The sequence below is a fragment of the Chinchilla lanigera genome, unplaced genomic scaffold (genome assembly GCF_000276665.1).
Source record: "Chinchilla lanigera isolate Chin_1 unplaced genomic scaffold, ChiLan1.0 scaffold00009, whole genome shotgun sequence".
Taxonomy (NCBI): domain Eukaryota; kingdom Metazoa; phylum Chordata; class Mammalia; order Rodentia; family Chinchillidae; genus Chinchilla; species Chinchilla lanigera.
The window spans coordinates 25498798-25523119 of record NW_004955410.1 but is presented as its reverse complement, the minus strand read 5'-3'; the positions used below and the strand labels follow the sequence as shown (position 1 = coordinate 25523119).

General features: G+C 38.6%; 1 protein-coding gene across 1 annotated transcript in view; it reads right to left on the bottom strand.

Annotated features, from left to right (window-relative positions):
* Positions 1-7256: 7256 nt before the first annotated feature.
* Nupl2 (nucleoporin like 2) overlaps positions 7257-24322 on the bottom strand; it is a 28383-nt gene continuing 11317 nt past the window's right edge. Inside the window, exons 2-7 of the mRNA XM_005377393.2 lie at positions 19397-19625; positions 16996-17090; positions 11183-11259; positions 9879-9965; positions 8833-8917; positions 7257-8282 (exon numbers count right to left, since the gene is read on the bottom strand). Of these exons, the coding sequence (XP_005377450.1) occupies positions 7720-8282; positions 8833-8917; positions 9879-9965; positions 11183-11259; positions 16996-17090; positions 19397-19625 (1136 nt within the window). The 3' untranslated portion in view covers positions 7257-7719. The remainder of the gene's footprint in view (positions 8283-8832; positions 8918-9878; positions 9966-11182; positions 11260-16995; positions 17091-19396; positions 19626-24322) is intronic.

Here is a 24322-nt window from a genome sequence, read left to right as displayed (position 1 = left end):
CTTTTTTTTTTTTTTTTTGTCTTTTTGAGACAGGGTCTCGCTATGTAGTTCAGGCTGGACTTGAGCTCACTTTGTAACCCAGGCTGGTCTCGAACTTGCAACGATCCTTCTGCCTCAGCCTCCTGAGTGCTGGGATTACAGGCGTGTGCCACCATGCCTGGCATGCTTTTCCTGTATTCAAGGAGATTAAGAGGTTTTCACACTCAAAAATGTTATCTTGAAGTTTCATCTTACTTCTCTTGAGAAGCTTATTTGTGGGCTAGCTCAGTGGGAGAGCATTGCTTAGCACGCACATGTGTGTGTGTGAAGCTCTGAGTTCAATCCCCAACACCACAGGATAAATAAATAGAAGCTCACTTCTCTTCCCATTGTGGTTTCACTTCTGTATTAAAATAACTGAAACTCATTTCCTGTGGGAACTTAAGACAGCCTGATGGTCACTGGTGACTCCATGAACTTTACCCACCCCTCTTTGTTTTGAGTGGTCCTTTCAGCATCTCTGCATAAGTATAACTATTTGAATTTGCACACAGAGGTTCTTGCCTCACCTTCATCTCTGGTCATGAGCTCCTTGAGAGACTTGACACTCTATTTGAGAGAGGGTGGGAGCTGGGGCAGTACCGAGAAGTGCTTAATAACTTAACATGGGCCCTTAATATTGATCAGTAACAACTCAGTAAATCAAATCACTTTTCTTTTTTTCACTACTTTTCCTATATAAGACTAATCTCTGAATTAAGTGAAATGTCTCTGAGTGGAGCAGCTTCTGAAATAATAGATAATTCACGTAGTATCTTCTTTTTTGTGTGTGTGTGTTCTGTTTCAGTGAAGAGATGTAAGTCAAGAGTCACAAATAGTTCCAAACAGGTTTCCAGACAGGAAAAGCTTGCCAGTGGCAAAAGACACTAGAGGAAGGCAGTTCCTGGGGTCCTTTGTTCCAGCGCTCATCGGGCTGAATTCCGTTTACATTACAAACGACCAAGGAAAGCAGAGGAGGCTCCCAGCAGCTTGAGGATTTGGGATTGAGAAAAGAGCTTCAACATTACTCCTTAACATATTGATTCTAGATTATCTTCCTGGTCTACCGTAATAAGAGAAACACAAACTTTTACACAAACTAGTGATCAAATATAATTTCCATTTTGGCCCATATATATTTGAATGTATACCCTTAACTTTTCATTGGTCTGGTAACAAAAATTATATTTTCTACATCTACACTCTGATCTTCCCTAGAGTTGTTTCAGTTCTGTTCTTCCCCAGTGTGGCATATTTTTCTCTTTCTTTTTCTGTCTTTTCTATTTTTTTTTTTTTTTTTTTTTGAGGCAGGGTCTCACTAAGTAGTTCACTCTAGCCTTGAAATTGCAGCAATCCTCCTGCCTCAGCCTCTTGAGTGCTGGGATTACAGGCATGCACCACCATGCCCAGCCAGTGTGGCATATTTAATCCAAAAGATTTGGATATAATTTGGCAAACCAGCACATTCACAGCAATCACTTCAGAAGTCTGGAAGCTACTTGGGGGTGTGGGGGAAATGGCATTTTCTTGCTGGATTTTTCTCCCTAAATTAAATCTTTAGAAGTTTTAAGCCTATTTCAAGCATATGGAAAATAATATAAATGACTTTGTATACTCATCACTGTTAAATTTTACTATTGTTACATAAACTTTCAATTCCCCCCCACACCGGCAATCAAACTCACAACCTCCCACTTGCCAGGCAGGCACTGTGCTGCTGAGCTAAATCCCCAGCCCCTAAACTTTCAACTTTATTTTTTTTTTTATTTTAAAGAGTAAGAGAAGGATAACAATAATGGGGGGGGGCTTACTAAATTACAGACAAAGTGATAGGAAATTATCAATGGTTATTGTTTTACATATTGTTATATACAAGATAGTTTCTCAGGAAAACAAATAGACAAATAATAGTGAGTTACAGACAAAAGAGATAGGAGATTATCAATAGTTGTTGTATTCTACTTAGGTATCTTCGAAAGAAAATAAATAGAACTATACATGAGTGACCTATTGAATAATCATTAACTATTCTCAATGGTTGTTGTAGGAAACACATAATAATAAACATGCATCCATTTATGAAATAGGATAAGAACAATACAAACATTACAGAGTTATGGATAGATTAGTAGGAAAATATTAATGACTGCTGTAATACATGTTGGTATCTTAGAGGTGGTTTCTCAGGAAGACAGAGATATGCAAGAAGGATCTAATAAGTAGTTACAGCCTAAGGGTTGTCAAAAATCAAGTGAGCCGTCTGGGGCGAAAGCCATTTTTTGTAGTGTTTTCTCTCCAGCCTCCCATCACATTGGGACCCCACAACCAGTTAGTGTCCTCTCCCCAATTGTCAGCACAGGCAGCAGGAATCTTGCTGCAGACTTCTCCGGGGCTCCACCACAGCCTGTACTGTCAGGGGAAGAATGGCTTCCAGGGAGTCTCTGCATGTGTTGTGCAAGGTCCTCCTGGTTTACAGCTTCCGAGCGGCTCTCATGACCCCAGTCCACTGGACCTCTGACTCCGTGGGCTTAGTCTGCATTCTCATGTTCTCCGAGTCCTTGTTCAGCAGCTGCTCCTCTGCTGACTCTAGAGCTTTCTGGTTCTCAATGGCAGGAGCAAGAGTGGCCCATTGTATAGCATGTATTCCCAGGGGTTTTTCCATGTTTGAATGATTCACACATGTCCTTAGGTGGGCATCTGGAGCCGGTGCATGGTGGGCCAATTGTGTCATTGTTTCTCTGTGTCATGATAGTTCTCAATTGAGCAGCGGCGGCTGGCCTAAAAGCCGGCGCACCACAGCGCTCTCGGCCGCATGGCTCCCTGTGCGCTGGGGGCCCTCCCTCTGGGGGCCTATGCGGCAGGGAGTGAGCCACCCGTCGGAAGACTGGCGCTCCCCGCCCGTGTCTCCCTGTTCGGCGGGGGCCCTCCCTCCGGGGGCCTACAAGGCAGGAAGTAAAACTTTCAACTTTAAAAAAGTCACACATGAAGCCTTGTATCTGTAAGCCCTATTCTGAATTTGGAGCTTATTCCCATGAGGCTATTGTTACATTTAAGTATCCAAAAATAATATAACTTATTTTACATTTTGTACTTGAAATGCATACATACATATCACTCTGCACCTCTGTTTTGGGCTGTCATTTACACATCTAACTTGATTTGTCAGTACAGATGTATCTCACTGTGTCACAACTTGTTACCTCGTGAATGGATTTCTGGCTGTTTCCATGTTTTGCTACTACAAATAATATTGCTACTTTGTGCATTTTTGTTCATGTCTCCCTGTTTATACAAGCAGAAGTTTCTCATACATGTACACACAATCATTTGATGCGTCTTGTTAAAATGCATTCTCTGGGGTGACGTCTGATATTTTGTTTTTGCATCAAGTTTCCAGGTGACACGGATGGTGCTAGCCCTGGATTCACACTTTGAAGAGTGAGCCTCTTGCAGAGAAGCAAACCGTAGGTTGCAGAGGACGGGCACCTTCGCACCTTCGATGTTACTGGATGGTGTCGGCTTTCTCTCTGAAGTGCTTACACCAACCCACACTTCCATCAACCTCACACAAGCTATTACATCTCCATCGCAGTGTTACATCTTTATCAGTGGATGAAGTACTAGTTATTGGATTTTCATTTTTGCCAGGTTGATGGGCATGAAGGGGTATCTCATTATTTTAATTTGCCTTTCATGAGTACTAATGAGGTTGAACCTATGATTTTCTTCTGTAATAATTTATTTTATTTTATTTTACTTATTTATATATTTGGTACCAGGAATCAAACTCAGGACCTTGCGCTTGCCAGACAGGTGCTTGTGCCGCTGAGCTATATCCCTGGCAATAATTTAAAACTAATATTGGAAGAAAAGAAAATGTCTTCATTCATTTGTTTATACCTTAAAGCATTCTTAAAATAGTCTCACACCTTTTGAAGGTTTCAAGATTTTGTTTTTGTTGTTGTTCTTCTCTGGCTTTTTGAGACAGGGTCTCACTATGTAGTTCATGCTGGCCATGAACTTGCGGGGGTCCTCCTTCCTCAGCCTCTTGAGTCCTGAGATTACAGGCATGTGCCACCAGGCCTGGCATGTTACATCTGTTTTATTTAATTTAATTTAATTTTATTTTTTCTCCTGTACCGGGAACCGAACTCACGACCTTGCACTTGCCAACATCTGTTTTAAATAAAAGGAAAAAGCAAGCCATGCATGACAGCACTCGGAGAGTGAAGAGGGAGGATCACAAATTTGAGTCCAGCTGGGCAATGAATGAATGGAAAGAGACAGAGAGAGAGACAGGGAGAGTGAGAGGGAGGGAGAGAGACAGAGAGGGAGAGGAAGAGGGAGAAAGAAATCATCTTGCTGAAATTGTCCTTGTCATCTGAAAATGTTACCCTTCATTACACAAATAATACCTATGAAGCAAAATTGTGGGAAACACATCCCAAAGGTAATGTCTGTGCATTGTAGAGCAAACTAATAAACAGAAAAAAGTGTACTCATAATTTAGTATCTAGTATAGCATGATGTTTATAGGTATGGACTTCTAAATCCAGTGTTTGAATTCCAGTGCAATGATTTGCTAGTGGTTTGACCTTGGATGTGTCATTTAACATCCTCAGCTCTTGGTCTTCTCATTTAGAAAACACAGATCATTTTAATAGCACCTAGATTACAAAGTGGTGAGGATGAAATTAGCTAATAAGTGTAATAGGGTGTTATTTGACACATAACAACATATCTGGTGCATTAAAACTTGAGCCTTAAAAAATTTTTTGTCTTTTTTTTTTCGATACCGGGAATTCAACTCAGGACCTTGTGCTTGCCAGGCAGGTGCTTGTGCCACTGAGCTGTATCTCTGGCCCGAGCCTTAAAATTTTTCTAGCGCCCTCAGTCATGAGTATACACTTTCCCTTTAAACTGGATAACATTGTACTACATGCTATTTTACATCAAGCTTTTGCCCACTGACTACAGAATGAAAATGTTACCAGGTTACTCCCTATTCTTTTAGGTAATTTAGAAAGGACAGTACCTGTTATGTATGAATCTCCTGCAATTAATCATTGTTTAATGGTTTCAGTTCCATTATTTTATAATACTGTATAGCTAATTCATTCTGTGCCTTTTAAATAATTTTTATTCATTGGTGCTGGGGTTTGAACCCAGGGTCTCGTATATGCTAAGCACTGTCTCTATCACTGATCTATACCTCCAGCCCCTTACAGACTTCTCTTCACTATCAGCTCACTCTCTCCCTTCTAATCTACTCTCAGCTGTTACATCTCCCCTTTTCATCTGTAGTCAAACAACCGAGCAAGTTAAATCAGTTTATTGCAGTATTACCTTATCTGTAGTTCTGCCACTAGGACTTGGGGGAGACAGTTACTGCAGCAGTTGTGAAGGGGGCTGTTTCTGCTTTGGAGCGTGTAAGCCTTACAGTTAGCCCAGCTCTTTGAAATTGTCTCTTGCTCATTGGAAAAACCCGGATGTGGCATAGACTCTTGCTGCCTTTTTCCTTTAACTCCTTCTTGGCATCTGGAAACACAGACTGCCTCTGTGCTTGACCTCACTCTTACCCATTTCTGGTTTTCTGGAGTCCTGCTACTCCTTAGCCTAAGTCTAGGAGTTCCTCTTCTTGACTTCTGACACGTCTACGCCTGCATACTGTTGCATTGTTAGAACCAAGTGTCTCCCAAAATTCATGTTGAAACTTAATTGCCAATGTTTCAGTCTCTCACACTTTTTAAAATAATCTGTAACACTTGCTTCTGCTTTTTGACAACTTTGCACTTTTTGACAATTTTCTTTCTTTCTTTTTTTTCTTTTTGAGGCAGGGTCTTGCTATGCAGTTCAGGCTGGCCTTGAGCTCACTTTGTAGCCCAGACTGGTCTCTAACTCTTGACGATCCACTTGCCTCCACCTCCCAAGTGCTGGGATTACAGGCATGCACCATCACGCCTGGTGCTATTTGACAATTTTGAGTTCCATTAAATTCACATTTTTGGATGTGTGCACACATAAGATTCCCAACCAAATATTACTAAGTAGTAAAGTTCAGCTGGATGAATTTGTTTCCCAAACTTTTCTAAAAAATCATTTGGAATACTTGTTAACATACTTCCAAACCCAGCCTAATAGAAAAGCCCCACAATCTGGATATTTTATCCAGGTCAACAAACACTTCAGGTGATTCTTATAGCCAGGCACATTTGAAAACAGTGGGTCTTTTAGTTGCAATCTCTGAGAGCTTCAAGGGCACTGGGAATTTCAACTGGGACATAAGGGAGCTTGGAATCCACTGTCAGAAAAAGAATGTGTCACCCAATTCCCAAAGTTGCCAATGTGCTACTAATAAAAGGTGGGGCCTTTAGGTGATTCAGTCATGAGCATATAATCTGCACGGACATAATCTGGAACCCTTACATATAGAAGAGTTTGGAAGACAGCGGGTCCTCATCAGACAGTGAAACTTGCTGGCACCTAAATCTTCCAAAGCAGTCACTGGGGGTGTATCCTGAAAGAGTACAGCTCACTTCCTGCTGTCTTTCTCCTTCCTGGGTACCATGATGGGAGCAGCTTTCCTCCTCCAGCCCCTTCCTCCATGCGTTTTCTGCCTTGAAGCCAGGGGACTGGACTGAAACCTCTAAACACAGCCCAAATAAACCTCCCCTCCTTAAAAAACAAAAACAGCAAACTTGGACTTCCAGCCTCTACAACTGTCATAAATAAACTTCTGTTCTTTGTAAGTTAGCCAGGCTCAGGTATTTTGTTATAGCAACAGGAATGGACTAAGACATCTATATGTAGTGCAGGATTTAAGAAGAAAATGCTGATTCAGCTATTATTTTGGAGTACTGAAAACTCTTTAGAACTTGAAGACAAAGAAAAGGAAACTTATAGTCTGTTTATGATCTTTACAGCAGGCATGATTTCAAACATAAAAAATAAGAATTCTTGGGTATGGATTCTGTTCCAAATGCTGGGGGTTCCAGAACATCAGTTGGAGTTATAGTCCTTCAAAAAGCATAATGAAATTTAGATCCTCTGAAGACTGAATCCGTTGAATATATATTAAAACAATTGGGAGTATATATCTTTTATTAGGTTATGTAAAAAAAAAAAATCAAGGGCTGGAGATATAGCTTAGTAGCAGAAAACTAGCACGTACAAGGCCCTTGGTTCAATCCCCAGTCTTACACATGCACAGCTTTAAAAGGTGAGACAATAAAATGGTATACAGAGTGAGAAAATAATTTATTCAGTACAAATTTTTTAAGTTCTAAAGTAGTAAAGTGATATAGAATAAGAAAATTATTTTATTCAATACATATAAATTATTTCAGTTCCATTTGTAATTACAGTCCAAAAAAATTACCTTGTTGATGTTGTATTTTATTATGTTTTATGCAGTTAGGCTCAAGAAGAAAGGTAAACTTTAAATATCCTCAAACTTACTGAAAGCATCTATATACATACATATACATACATACATATATATATAAACATTCATACATACATATATCTATCTATATGTATCTCTATATATTCTTTTATATGAACCACATAAGACAATTTGAAAAGCCATTCCCAAGGCTGTGAGCATAGCTTAGTAGTAGAGTCAGGTATGATTCCTAACTCAAAAAAAATCCCAAAAGACCCCCAATCTCTTTATTCTTTTCTGTATTTAAAACTGCCCTTTTAGATATGTAGAAGCTCCACAGGTGGTGGCTTTAATGGAATTTTCCCCAGAATAAACTTCTTGGATTGAAATTGTTCCAGTTCTTCTGCTGTTAGTTGATCCTTGGGTGTGAATAACAAGTTGTCTGTTGTAACGGTGACACTGGAGGCTGTGAGGGAGGTAGCTCTACTGTCATTAGATGGCTTAGAAAAAGCAGTGTGAGAAGGTGAGCCAGGACTACCAAAACCAGCCACAGAACTGCCACTTCCGAAAGCTGGGGCCCCTGGAGCTCCAAAAGGACCTGCTGCCACGGAAGCTGGAAATCCTGAAAATGCGAGTGATCCAAAACTAGAGGCTGTAGGGCTTTTAAATGAAAATGAAGCAGCAGAAGTGATTTCAGGTTTTCCAAATCTAAAATTTGGAGTGGAAGTTGAACTGGCAGAACTAGAAGAGGGCATAGCTCCAAACGCTAGAGGGGCCCCAAACACAGAAGGGCTTCCATCAGGGACAGCGACAATTCCAGGGTTTGTTTTAAAACTAAAATTCTGAGGAATAGTAGTGCTGCTGTTACTCACTGGAAAACCTTAAATAAATAGAAAAAGAAAAAATAATCTATTATAGTCAGAAAATATAGCCCCATTACTCCTCCTTTTCTTATTTCTACCATGTTTGGACATTTTAGGAAGAATTTTTTGCAAGAGAAAAATGAAAATGATCAGTTAGGACAAACTCACTAAACTCTACTCTCCTGTCATTTCTGCTACCTGTGATTTACCTTTACCCAAGAGAAATCTCAGGGACTAGGGAGTGGGCTTTCACTTTTGGTTGTCCCCTATCTCACCAGAACTGTCACTTGACAGCGACAGTGACAATCAAAGGTTCTGCTATCATAGCTGTCTATGAAACTCTTGAGGAAACATTCCTAACGTGTACTTCGAAAGTTTGAGCCACAGCTCTTTCAAACAATATGCCCATTCTGACCTGCCTCACACAAATACTTAATATGCTACATTCTTATGTTCCATAATGGAAGCTGGCAGAATTTGCAAGGGTGATTTAAGCTTTGTAATTTGAAACTTACATAATCCTACTTTTCTGAACTAGCAAAAGTTCTGCATTACTTTATCACTTACCTGGTGACCCAAATGTTCCTGCTTGTCTGCTTCCAAATCCAAATGTAGGTGCTGCATGATTTGCTTCATCCTTTAAATCAGAAAGCTTTGAAAAAAACATATGCAAATAATAAAGTGCTTAATAAATAATTCTTGAGTACCTTTTTTTTTTGGAGACAGGGTGTTACTATGCAGTTCAAGCTGATCTTGAAAAGTCACCAGGCTGGCCTTGAACTCACACTAATCCTCCTACCTCAGGTTCCTGAGTGCTGGGATTACAGGTGTGTGCCACCATGCCTTGCTCAGAAAAATATTTTTAACAATACATTTCAATGTCTATATTGTAAAGTTTGAGCTACATTCATCAAAAGTGTAGATATAGATAAAAAGAGACCTTTAGAAGATACCTACTATATAAGTTAAAGTGGATTCACTGTTACATTATTAAAAGCTTACTACTAAAACCCACTGAACATTTCCTATTCCCTAAATATTTTTTATGTTCTTTTGTCTCTGCTGAAATGTTAATCCTGCTTTCAAGGAACTTTTCACTGACTCCTTTCCTCCAAGACTTTGGTAATGAAACCAGATATAATTTCTCTCATTTGTTTATTTTTGTTTTTTGAGACATGGTCTTGTTATATTGTTCAGGGTGGCCTTGAAATAATTTTGTAGCCCAGGCTGGCCCACTTGCAGCAATCCTCCTGCCTCAGCTTCCTGAGTGCTAGGATTACAGGCATGTGCCACCATGCCTAGCCCTTAACATTAATTCTTTTTGTTTTTTTTTTTTTGTACCAGAAATCAAACTCAGGACCTTGTGCTTGCCAGGCAGGTACTGTGCCGTTGAGCCATCTTGCTGGCCCCTTTATCATTAATTCTTGACAGAATTTTTACTTTGCTTTCCAAATCCAAAGTGAAATATCGGGGCTGGGGATTTAGCTCAGCGGCACAGTGCCTGCCTGGTCGTGAGTTCGATTCCCGGTACAACAAAAACAACAAAGTGAAATATCCTCTGCAAAAGAGTAACAGATAAAACACTTCCTTGAAGAAAACATTCCACTACTCACCAAAGCTACTTTAGTTGAGGTATTTAGATTCTTCAGTTCATTTATTCTATTCCTCCATTGATTTATCAACTGTTGGACAGAATTTAGCTGAAGTGAGAAGACAGAAAATAGTAACTTAACAATGAATGTTTAAATTAATGTAATCAATAACAATTTCATATATTTGCCAAAATAAAAAAAGGTTATGTAACAGTTCTATGGCCCATCCCTTATAAAATGTGCACAGACTTGCTCCTGTTTGCCAAAGGTATTCTCATTTTAGTCACCCCTCCCTGTTCACCAGCTCCTCTTTTTGGTGTGCATGTATATGTGTGTAGGGGGGCTTGGGATTGAACCCAGGATCTTTGCACTAAACTACATCCCAATCCCTTTTTAAATTTTCTATTTTGGGAGGGGTCTTACTAAATTGCCCAGGCTGGGCTTGAACTTTCAATTCTTCTGCCTAAATCTCCTAGAGTGCTGGGATTATAGGAGTGAGCCATCATACCTGGCTCAGTAACTCCCTGTATCAATGGGTTAATCACAAATACCTGGTAGCACCTTTGGATGGAAGGTGACTGTGTGAACAAGTTGAAATGTAGGATCATGATTACAGACAAAGAAAAATACTATCAGGGCTGGGGATTTAGCTCAGTAGTACAGCACCTGCCCAGCAAGTGCAAGGTCATGAGTTTGATTTCTGGTACTGGAAAAAAAAACAACAAAAAAACCCCCAGCAAATTAAAAAAAAAAAAATACTATCATTTCCTTCAGGCACCCAACTTACTCTATTCTATAAACTACTGACCCAACTTAGATTTTTTAATTGATATATGATATGTAAGGAAGCTAATCTATATAAAACATTGCTTTTATTTTTGGTCTTTTTTGACTATGCAGTTCAGGCTGGCCTTGAGCTCACTTTGTAGCCCAGGCTGGTCTCAAACTCACAATGATCCTCCTACCTCAGCCTCCCAAGTGCTGGGATTATAGGCAAGCACCACCATGCCTGGCTAAAACACTGCTTTTTTACCCCTAGCATTCACTATGGAATCTGCACCTAAAAGATGTGTGATAAACATCTGTCAAATGATGAAAAGGTTTGATTTCTGGACTAGTTCCTATATTTAAAAAATGATATTCCTTATTACTAAAGCAAAATATATTATCATTTTAGGTAACCAATTATCAAAGAAAGTAATTTAGAAAAAAAAATTACAGTCCTCATGAACTCTGGCAAAACATAAGCAAGCCACTGCAAACACAGAAAACAGTAACTGACAGCCAATTTGTCACCGAGGTAGACGAACAGGAAACAAACTTACATAACTCTGTAAGTTATTGCTGGCTAAGAAGTTCTGGTATTCAAGCCTCAATTCCTCTGGTGAAATATCTGTAAAACCTGAAGTGAGAAATCAATTGGAATCTTAAAAATAAATACCAGTAATTTTGATAGTAAAGCTAGAGGTGCTAGACAAGAAAACATGTTACCACTGATTATCAGAAAATTTTCATAATCATGAGAAAAAATTCAAAGCCTACACTATTTAATATCTATTAAAGTGGAAAATTAGAATGAAATACACTTTTATCATCTCCGAATGTGTAAGAATTTTCTAAAAATAAGTGGAGTGGAAGAAATACCAAAAAAAAAGAAAGATCCAGCTACATATACATTCAAACTTCACTCTTAAAAATATTCTATCAGAGTTGATAATAAATAGTAAACTACGGAAACCATAATTGCAACATATATGCTAGGAGAACAGCTAATATTCTCAACATATAAACAACACAAATCAATAAGAAAAATTAATATGGGCAAAGATAAAGAACAAGCAATTCACAAGTAATTAAAATAGCCAGTGAACAAATGAAATTAAATTTTAAAATGTAACTTAAACTACAGATAAAATGCTTTACTTATTGGACTGGCAAAAATTAAACAAAAATACTTATACTTATTCAATAAATAAAATGGATATTTCCCTGTTGTAGTTTGGGGTTTTTTGCAAGGGGAACAATATAATACAGGACACATATTTTGTAAGATTATTTACAATAGTTACCCAAAGAATCATATACAAAGAGTGCAGGAAATCTGTCCACACACTAAAGACCAAAGAATCCAGCTGAGAGCCTGGATCCCACCATAATGTCCTGCAGGAGTCCAGCTGAAGACCTAGAGCCCATAGCAATGCTTCCCGTAAGTCCAACCGGAGGCTTAGAGCCCGTAACAATGTCTCACACAGGTTTGTGCTGGCAAGGCCCAAAGGTCAGTGATAGAAGCTAGAAAGTCTGTGCCAGTGGGATGAAGGATCTGTGCTAGCAGGCTGAGGGATCTGCACTGCAGCCAGGAAGCAATGCTCAAAGTAAGAACCAGAGCTCCCCTGAAAGGTACCACAGCCATCCTCAGCAACAGTGAGGTCCTGAGCTCCTCCAATGACGAGGAAAGCCAAGTTTTCATCGGGAAAGCCAATGCGACAAGCTTCTCCAGGAGACTGAGCAGTGTACCATCTTCCCCTCTGGACACAGGAAGTGAAAGCGATGCTCAAGGTGAGGACCAGAGCTTCCCCAAAGTAAACCAAAGCCATTCTCAGCAACAACAAGGTCCCGAGCTCCTCAGATGATGAGAGCAGCCAAATTCATCAGCAAAGCCAGCATGACAAGCTCCTTCAAGAGAACCAACAGGTCCTTACAGCCTTTAACAGCACCCAACGGCTTCTAACAGCTCCCAACAGCCTCTAAACTTCTTCGTCAGTTCTGCCTCGTACGCTGCTGGCAACACTCCTCAGGTGGGCCTCCCACACCCAGGACCACGCTGCTTCAGTTCAGCTGGGTGTTGTTACAAGTTGATCACCAGTTGTCAGCCTACCACATCCCCTAAATTGCTGGTAAGGGAATTAGAATGATGCAATTTTTCTGAGGGGAAAATTGTCAATAAGCAACATAAGCATTAAAAATATGCATGTAAAAAAAATCAATAAAAATAAAACAATAAAAATGTGCATGCACTACCTCCTAGAATGAATGACTACTCTACCTAAAGAACACTGTGAGTTACCCTCTATTCCTACCAGCCACGCTCAAGCAGGGTTCCTCATCTGAACCAAAGACCACAGAAAAGAACTGAGTAACTACCAAAGAGTAACTCGCAGAGGTGGTATAAAGGAGCATCATTCTAGCTGTATAAGAAAAGTGAATTCATTATTTATAATGGATGCTTAAGGAGAGCAGTACTCAAACATTTCAGTCTCAGAACCCATTTACATTTTACTGAAGGACTCCCAAAAGCTGTTGTTTATGTAAGTTACATATATTGATAATTAACACATTTGAAAATGAAAACTAAGAAATTTAGAAAGTACTTATTAATTAATTTAAAATAAGGAACCAGAGGCTGGGGATACTGCTCAGCAGCAGATCACTTGCCTAGCATGTACAAGGCTTTGGGTTTGATCTGATCCAACACAACACAACACAACACAACACAACACAATACCACACAGTACAGTACAGCACAGCACAACAACAAATCCCCCAAAATCCCAACTGAATATCCACATACATTTATTTTACAAAACAAAATAAAGCAAACACAAAACATTTATGAGTAACGTTGTTCTATGTCCGTAAATCTTTTAATGTTTGGTTTAATGAAAGACCGCTAGGTTCTTATATATACTTTTCTGCATTCATTCTGTTGCAATCTGTTGAATATGGTTTCAACATGTTGAAGTATATAAAAAAATTTATATTCACACAGATATGTCATTGGAAAAGGACCTTTTCAGGTAATTGTGGATACTATTCTTTGATATCATACCAAAACTATAGTTTCTGTTTTTGGTCTTTTTGAGACAGGGTCTCACTACGCAGTTCAGGCTGGCCTTGAGCTTACTTTGTAGCCCAGGCTGGTCTCAGACTTACAATGATCCCCCTGCCTCAGCCTCCTGAGTGCTAGGATTACAGGCATGTACCACCATGCCCAGTCAAAACTATAGTTTCTTAAAGATTAGTTATAAAGTGGATTCAAAAGTCAATGTGCATCTGGGTGTGGTGGTACAAGGCTATAATCTCAGCTATTTGGAGGCTGAGGCAGAAGGACAGCAAGTTTGAGGCCAGCCTCCTCAACTTATAAATAGGGTTGGGGATATAGCTCAGCACTCTCAAGGTTCAACTGCCAGTACAAAAACAAAACACTAATGAGTTTTTTGTGATAGTATACTAAAATCCACCGGAACTGGTTTATTTTGTACTTAAAATAGGTTTTCAGCCATGTATAATGTTGTAGGACCAAACATTGATCATTTGGAAAATATTGGCTCAATGAGAATGCAGAACTTCCAAATGTTGGAAATGTCACTATATAACATAAAAAATATCAATGTCACTATATAATATAAAAAATTCACACTTGTTAATGTCATCCATCTCATTAGAAGAAATTTTAGAGTACTGAGAAGCCATCACACTCACGGTGACAGAAAAGTTTTCCATAATTTTAATTTTTGCTTGAAAGCATGAATTTTATCATTGGTAATAAACACTGTCAGTTGTTTTCTTTGAAACAACAGGCTCACTTCACTTATTCATTCAACATACCCATCAAATACCTAAGTATGAATAACCTGAGCTGTCACGCTTTGCAATAAAAACTGTGAAAAAAGTGGTTTGGTCGGCTTATAACTAAAATGACCACACAACGGTTTTCTCTCAAGATAAACATCACACTTGGGTATGGGGTAGAAGCCCTTTGTATGTGCTTATCATTTGGTTACGTAGAATATTTAAAGTGTATACTCAAGGCTCAAAATTTAATAAAATACTTTTTACTTTTTAAAAAATGTTGTGGCACAGGGATTGAACCTAGGGGTGCTCTACCACTGAGCTACACCTCCACCCTTTTCACTTTTTGAGACAGGGTCTCACTGTTACCCAGGTATTACTCAAACTTGTGATCCTTTTGCCTCAACTTCCCGAAGTGCGAGGATCACAGGTGTGGGCCACTGTGTCTGGCTTTACCTCTTCATTAAGGATATTCTTGCTAAAGTGGCACTGAAAACTTTTCTTTATTACAATTAATCTGTCTTCTACTAGTACTTTATTGCCTCTGCTTTAACTCATGCTAAGAAATGGCTATCAATTTTATCTATCAGAGCTTTTGTATCAACACTACAAATATCCACACAGTGAAAATGGCAACTAATGTCTTAGTATTATGAATATCCTTAAACTTCTACAGCCACTAAGGTGGCTTAGGGATAAGGCTGCCAGATTTAGCAAATAAAATATAGCAGGCCCAGTTAAACTTGAATTGTAGGCACAAATATTTTCTTACTGTAAGTATGTCCCAAATGTTACATAGGATATACATATATTAAAAATATTCTTTATTTAAATGTAACTGGATGTAACTGGATGTCCTACATTTTATATATGGTAACCATATGCACAGATCAAATCAACATTCAACAATTTCACAACTACTGCTTTTTTTGTTTGTTTGTTTTCTGGTACTGGGAATTGAACTCATGGTCTCGTGCTTGCCAGGCAGGCCCTGTGCCACTGAGCTAAATCCCCAGCCCCTGAGAACTACTGCTTTAGAACATTAGGCACTAGGTTCAATTCTGGACCGAGTAAGACTTAAATACTAATTAAGAATTATTATTTCAACTAATTAAAGTCTTAATACTTGTTATAGCTTGTGTCTAGATGTACCCTCCTTAAAACCTCACGTGGTTGGTCAAAGGTGGCACTTTTCAGAGATCTACAGTGTGGAATGCTGGGATCAAGAGTGTGCGATTACTAAATTAGTCCATGATTGGTTTGGCATTGCTCTGGGTGTGGATAATGGGAAACTCCCCCTGGGTGTGAGTGCTACCTGCCCTTTGGGTGTATAGTCTGGCTGGAGCACATAAGGGACAGAGAGGGTTGCAATCTTCACTTGCTGCTTGCTACTTTGCTGTTTTGCTGCCTTCTGCCTACCACAAACTGTTTCTCTTCCATGATGCCCCTCTGCCATGCCACCCTGCCTTGGAGCCAGCCAACTGTGAACTGAAACCTCTACAAACTGTGAGCCAAATAAACCTTTCCACCTTTAACTTTGGGTGTTGGGTATTTTGTCTCAGCAACAAGAAAAAGTAAACTATCACTACCATTTGCATTATTTTTTTTCTCCCTTCCTCTGGTCTTCTAGGTCAGCTGTTTCCTCAACAAGAGAACGGCTCAGGAGCACCTACAGAGGGCTTGGAAAAGCCTGGTAACTGAGCTTTCAGCCCAAGTTGAGGGACCATGGTAAAGAAAAAATGGGAAAGAAAGAGGTATTTTAAAGAAATGCCATCCTGGTAGTGCAGGTAAGACTCATTGTCTTCAAACATTATCTCTAGGATAGGTCTCAATACGCTTTAAGGAAAGTAACTATTCTCAGAAGGAAAGAAAGAATAGAACCAAGTAGCCAAGCCCTTAATAGTAGGCAGGAGGTGACTCTTCTATTCACTGCAGGCATTTAGAAAGCTGTGCCGTTTCATATATAGGGAAACAAGAAAGCAGAGCCTCTTCCTAGGTTATGGAATTGTGGTGGGTCCTCGTTTTGTTCATCTCTCATGAGGAATATATTCATGCTGGCGGGGTAGTAGGGATCAAACACTGAGGAACTCTACGAATGAGCTAGACATCCCTAGCATTTGTACTTTTTATTTTGAGGAAAGGTCTTGCTCAGGGAGACCTGAACTTGCTATCTTCCTGTCTCAGCCTCCTTCAATGCTAGGATCATAGGCATGCACCACCACACTCACTGCAAACTACATCCATATCCTAAAGGAACTATATTTGCCAACCTCAATCTCTGAGTTATAAAGTTGTGCTACAATACGTGAATAGTTTTAACTAATGTATAAAAATCCTAACTGCATCTAAGTTTGTAGTTCATTTCTTTGTTTTAGCATGGTATTGGTTTTAGAAAGTAGTAGTTTTTTAATATATTTTAAAAACTCAATTTCTGGGCTGGGGGTATGGTTCAGTGGTAGAATACTTGCTTAGCATGTGTGATACCTTGGGTTCAATCTCCAGCACCACAAAAACAAAAAGCAAAAAACCCAAAAAACAAAAAACCTTCCAAAAACAATTTCTCAGTTACCTGAAATACTAGGTTTCTTTTTCACTGGTGAATAAACAGAAAACATCCACTGCCCTGATGACTCCCAAATCTCCATATCTTTTATGATTCCTTCCCTGAAAACCAAAACAATGAACAAATCAGGATTTTTTTAACCTGCTAGACAAAAATTGTTCATAACTTTCAATGACTGAAATTTTAAATTTTAGAAAATATACAATTTTAGATTTTTTTCCATTACATTTTCTGAAGAAACTTCTTTATTTATTTTTTATTTTTTTGGTTTTTCTCTGGTACCAGGCATTGAACTCACGACCTCACGCTTGCCAGGCAGGCGCTGTGCCACTGAGCTAAATCCCAGCCCCGAAGAATCTTCTTTAATGTAGGAGTTTACAGAAATACAAAGTATATTTTCTGGTTACCAACAATATCAGAGAGCCAGGCGTGGTGATACACCCCTGTAATCCCAGCACTTGGGAGGCTGAAGCAGGAGGATCGGTGCAAGTTCGAGATCAGCCTGGGCTACAAAGTGAGCTCAAGGCCAGCCTGAACGGCATAGTGAGACCCTGTCTCAAAAAGATAAAAAAACCAAACTAACAAAAAACCCAAAAACAATATCAAAGAAATTAACAACTGAACTATTAACCAATATAATTAAGAATTATCATAAATACCTTACACTTTTTAAAGAACCAAAGTATAATAAGCACAATATTGAGTTTAAAATCTCTTTGCTTATTATCATAAACATCAGTAATCATCTAATTGCAAACAACGAAAGTACCACTCACCTGATAGAGAATCAAAATTTAAAAAGTAGGTTACAGGTCATCAGGGATCATTTTATCTAATTCATACATTTTCCAATATGGGAAACAGATCCATGTCTACAATAGTTACTTTGTATCAAGGCCATGAATAGATAATAGATTCAGTTTTACAGTGATGTTTCTCTTTATACAGAATATCACAATAAATAAAACAGGTATCTGAGGATAATATTATTAAATTCAGGATCACAATGAGTATGAAAAGGAGATTTTTGTTTGCTCTTTTACCTTGCTTTTTTAAGTCAGGGCTTAGATATGCAAGGCCTGGAGTTTGATCTCTACCACCACCAAAAACCAAACAGAGACTCCCCAACTTAAAAAATCAATTACATATGATACACAGCTCCAAATGTTTGTTTTTATTTTTCAAAATTTTTACTGTGGTAAAATATACATAATATAAAATTTACCATGTTAGCTATTTGTAAAGGTACAAAGTGGGGCAGTAAAAACATTCACAGTGTTATGCTGTGATCACCATTATTTCCAGAACTTTTTCATCATTATCTGCAACAGAATCTCTGTATCTTTAAATAATAACACCCTATCCCTCTCCTCCAAGGCCCTGGTGGCCTCTATTCTACTTTCTACTTCTATGAATTTGCCTTTTCTAGGGACCTCACATAGGTGGAAAAATCTGATATGGGCTCAAAATATTCACCACTGGTTCTTTTTTTTTTTTTTTTCCACCACTGGTTCTAATTTATTTATGGGAACCAAAAGACTACTGAGCACTTTGAAATTCTGTCTTGAAAGCCATGAGGAAAGGAAGTGTTAGACAGCCATGCACTGTTTTGGTAGAAGTCACAAATTTCAGCACAAATGTTCTTAAGAAATGTCATGGCTGTACTATAGCTGGGTGTGGGGGCGCACGCCTGTAATCCTAGCACTCGGGAGGCTGAGGCTGGAGAATGAGGAGAATCGTTGTGAGTTCGAGACCAGCCTGGGATACAAAGTGAGCTCAAGGTCGGCCTGAACTGCATAGCCAGACCCTATCTCAAAAAGAACAAAAACAAACAAACAAAATGACTGTTCTATACAATAATGAATGAAATCTGTCTGAATAGGGTCAATGAAGCAAAAGCTTTAGAAAAATAGCCGGGTGTGGTGGCACAGGCCTGTAATCCCAGCATTCAGGAGGCTGAGACAGGAGGACTGTGCTGAGTTGGAGGCTAGCCTGGGCTATAGAGCAAAACCTTGTCTCAAAAAAAAAAGAAAGTTTTAAAAAAATAAGTGACACAATCTTCAAATTCACAAACTGCTCTGACTTATCTGATAGTTTGTAAAGAACTCATGATTTACAGTAAATGTAAGCAGTACTAAACTTAAACATTAAAAAGTGTCATTAGTACAAAGTGGAAAAAAAAATAATCCTGAGAAGGCATGCTTCTAATATCAGAAAGATGATATATTTTTAAGTGAAATAAAGTCTAGAATGATATATAACAAAACAGTGGTTAGTGCTGAGTGATAGGCTCCTGGATGAGTTTTCTGAGTTTTGTCCTCTGAGTTTTTAATAATTACTTATTTTTAAAGAAATACTTAAAGTGCTTTTGGAAAAAAACCAGTAAATGAGTAGCAGTTTTCCTTACAGAAGCTTCTTTTCATCTTTCTGCTCTTCAGAGCTAGGTGAAGCAAATGGGTTCTGAGACAGTCCAAAACCTGTGTTTCTGGTAGTTGAAGCTTTAGAATCAAAAGAACTGAAAGACGGCTTTTCTTGATCTCTACTGCCTCCCCATGGTGTGGATTTGGAGAAGCTGGATGGCTGGATGATATTGGAGTATTTCTGGCTGGTGGTATTTCCTTCACTCCTGTTATAACCTAAAATAATAAAGAACCATTTCTTTTAAATCTTGAAATTCATTATATTGCCTTATTAAGTCTAGAAATTATACACAGCTTAACAAAGCACATTTCTACTCACTTAAAATGACAACCTTTTTATTTCTACTTTATATTGTTAGGTTCAGTATAAACAAATCACATAATGTCTAACTGCATTTTTGTTTAAATAGATTCAGAGGACCATTAATCTACAGAAAAATAAAAATAATGACTACAGTTGACCTAAGTTTATTAAAGAAACAACTGCTTGATACTGGAATGGACAGAGAACTTTCTAAATTATAAACTCTTTCAGGATAAAAAGATGTTATTATTCTTTGCTCCACAAATGGGCCCAATACAGCAGTAAATGCTAAAAAAAAGGACAATGAATTAAACAATAAACAAAAGATTAAATTCTATCTTCTGTCCTTGAGTAGATGGTTAAGTCTATCTGCTTCAGTCTTTCCTCTGATAACATCTACATGTTATCTTTCATTGACATATTACAGAGGTAGTTGATATATGAATAAAGTACATGAGATCTGAATAGATTTCTAGTATTTCAAAAATATCGAAATAAGTCAACAGGACTCTCCTGTCTCTGTATTGTCCTCAAACTTTTCACTTCTTACTTAGGACTAAGACTAAAGGTAATTAATCTTGTTTCTGACTTAGACAAGAGGTATGCTCAGTTATGAAAGCTTATTCCCAACTGTAAACTACTTGATAATCTAAAGAGAAAAGGAAAAAGATAGCTGGACCAGACCCCTGAAGTAGAAATAAATGGTGTCTTATTTTTCTGAAGTTCCAAATCCTTTGGAGTATCACCCAACTGTACAAACTCACTTTCTCCTTCTATATGTTGCCATTCAGCCTTCACAGTTTTTTTGGTTTTTTTTTTGGTACCCAGAATCAAACTCAGGACTTGCGCTTGCCAGGCAGGCACTAAGCCGCTGAGCTATACCCCCAGCCCAGCCGTCATAGTTTTTGACCTTGTAATTCTAGAAACATTTGTTTCTGGGAGCTAACTACACTTTTCATTGATCAAGTTTTATTTATTTAATCTTTTCATCCATAAATCCATTCATTCAACATTTAACTTCTAATAATGACATTTATAGCAAGTTTCTAAGGACTGTCAAATATTGTGTTGTGAAATATTTTGTTTTGTTGTCCCTGGAAACATATTCATGGGTATCAGATTCTGAGTCCCAATTTTTTTTGTTTTGTTTTGAGTCAGGGTCTCACTATGTAGTCCAGGCTGGCCTTGAACTCACAGTGATCCTCCTGCCTCAGCCTCCCAATTGCTGAGGTTACAGGTATGTCCCACCATGCCTGGTTAAATCCTAACTTTTGGTTTGGTATATTTCACTTGAGCAATTGTAGATGCACAAAAGATCCATCTCCTACAAGTTTAGACATGAGACCACCATGCAATCCAAGGGTTAGATGAACAGTCCTCAAACAGAGAAGGGAAAAGGAACAGAACTCCATGGTACCTTAAAGCACTAAGTTCCAATCCTAAGAAAATAAAACCTACCAATCCTGAGAAAATAAAACCTAATTATCCACCTGACCTTTAAATCCTTGTGTTCTGCCATTCCTTTCATTTCTGATTTGTTCTCTTCTTGAAGACAAATGCTTTGGCAATGGCTTAGGCTCACGGACACTGAGATCTGTCCCCCCAGATCTTCCACCATAACCCACAGGGTTCTCAAATGGGCACCGTATCCTCCCAATATTACCTCAAATTTGAAGAGCATGAGTATTTTCCTGTGATATTATTACTGGGAAACCACATTCTAACACAGTGAGGTCCCGACACTCACTGTAAGGAACTGGCAACACGCCTTAATTCTTCGTGTATTTGACAAAAGATTCAGACACATGTAGGCTATAGTACAGAGTAAAGGTAAGAGTATATTGCAAAACAGATTTTCAGAGAGAGAATTTAGCTTCAAGCATGAAGTGTAGGCACCAAAATGGCAATTGTACTGAATGTTATATTTATATGACCAACTGGGTCTTTTAAGAAATATCTTTCTCTAACTGCCCTAAAAAGCACCCTGGGCCATGCCCTGGATGCAAAGGAGACCACTGGAGATCGGTCTATCCTCTGAAGCGGAGGCCCTAGAGCTCAGACCCATCCTACCAGTTAGTCCAACAGGAATGAGGGGGCCCGGGGCATACTCTGTCTTCTCCCTCTGGCCAGACTGTCATCTCCATGGAGGAGCCCAGGGTTATCATGACTGTAGAGGAACAAGAAAACAGCCTGTTGCTAGACAGAGGTGCAAGTCTCTCGGTCCTTCTTTTCATTCCTGGCCTGCCTTCCAGCCGTCACACCTCAGTGAAAGAAGTCACTGGAGAGGAGGTAATATGCTATTTTTGACAACCCTTAGGCTGTAATTACTTGTTAGATCCTTCTTGCATATCTCTGTCTTCCTGAGAAACCACTTTAAAGATATCACCATGTATTACAGCAGCCATTGATATTTTCCTACTAATTTGTCCATAACTGTGATGTTTGTATTGTTCCTATGCTATTTCGTAAATGGATGTATGTTTATTACTATGTGTTTCCTACAACAACCATTGAGAATAGTCAATGATTATTCAATTGGTCACTCATGTATAGCTCTATTTATTTTCTTTAGAAACCACTTTGAAGATACCAAAGTATAGTACAACAACCACTGATAATCTCCTACCACTTTTGTCTGTAACTCACTATTATTTGTCTATTTGTTTTCCTGAGAAACTATCTTGTAAATAACAATATGTAAAACAACAACCGCTGATAATTTCCTACCACTTTGTCTGTAATTTGGTAAGTCCCTCATTACTGTTGTCCTTCTTTTACTCTTTAAAATTAAAAAAGAAAAAAAAAAGAAATATCTTTTTCTTCCTCTGAGGTCAGTGTTCTTTTATAAATAAAATGGGTTGTGTTTACCTACAGAGTAAAGGTAAGAGGGAAACGTAAGTGGTCACTTAGAGCAAAGTAGGTCCTTGTTTGGTTCTTAGATAAATGTTTCCATTGGTTTGTTTTGAGACCTTTAAGTTTTTCCAACCCCTAACCCATGGTCTAGACTTTGTATAGGCCCTAGACCTTATCAGCATGCTCAGAGAATGTTAGGTTCTCTTGAACTAAAGTTTGAAAAAATAAGCTTGTGTGGATTTTATCTATAGCTAATGATTAAGATGGTGAAGGAAAGAAATCTCATCTTTGGTTTTAAAGTAGTCCCTAGCCTTGTCTCCAGGTCTGCTAATGACTTTCTGCCTAACACTTTTCTCCCTAAAAGGTGGGACCCTAAAATTACTTTGGGCATCCTGTCATTCTGGCTACTTGCTGAGAGAAGAGTATTGAGAAGGAGTTAACCCATGCTTGCTGACTTTCAGGCCTGAAGAGTCAGTCAAGGGGTCCTAAAGCTGGATCAGGACGACACAGGGTCATCGGGAAGTGGATAGAAATGGGAAGAAATAAAGTTTAGGAGACTATTTATTATACATGGTCCAAATAAAAGATCAGAAGAACAAAAATCACAATGGTTATGAACTTTTTTCACCAAGTCCATCAGAAGAAAAGATAAAACACAGTTAAAGAAGGAGAACAGGAAATGAATTCCTTACAATCAGACTTATATAAGGCCTCTAAGTATCATCACGAGTTGAGCCCATATCCCCTGGAAGCACAAATGAGCAGAAGTATAATTATAATAAAGGTTCTGATTAAGAGAAGAATACCCAAAGGGCATGCAACCCTCAGCTGGAAGGTAGGCAGGGATGGTGTGGTATTTACTTAACTGAAATTCATGTGAATCAGAATTTCAAATCTCCCAGAGGTTGGTTTTTCCACGGTGACGGGGTCTCAGAAGGGACTTGTCCCTCCCAAGGTTTCATTTGGGAATGTTGAATTGGATTAGCAATTCCTGAAACCTTGACAGCTGTTTGAGAAGAGAGAAGTACCAAGAAAGGATCCTTCTACAGTGAAATTAATTGTTGATCTTATGGAGAATAAAAAGGGTGGTGTAAAGACTGGCAGCAAAATACAGCCTGACTGGAACCTGGAACTGAAATACCTGGAAAACAACATAGAAGCTCAGAGATATAATTAAATAGATAATGGCTTAATAAAAGAATACAAAACATGAATGATCAGTTTAGCATAGAATTAAGAGTCCAAGAAAAGGAACCAAACAGAAATCCAGAATTTATTCAGTAGTATAAAAAATTCTACTGAAACTATGGGCAGCAGAAGTGACCACTGTTAGGACACAGTGTCAGAACTTAGAAGACAGTGCTGATGCAGGTACCCATATACTCAGAGATACACTGAAAACAAGAGATCATGGAAAATGGATCCAATAGCTGCTACATGATGCAAAGAAGACTAACCTAAGATTAACTGAGATTACTAAAAGATCAAAGGATGGCATGAGAGCATAAAAAACTTACAGAAATCATAGCAGAAAATGTTCCACCAAGGGGAAAGAACATACAGGTAGGAGAGTCATATAGAACCCCAAATAATGACAATCAGAAAGGAACTTCTCCATGATATACCATAGTCAAAATCCAGAAGTCCCGCACAAGAACAGAATCTTAAAAGCTGTTAGAAAAAAGCAACAAATTATTTATAAAGGTACTCATTAGAATCACAGCAAACTGTCATAAAATCCACCTGGTACTGGCTA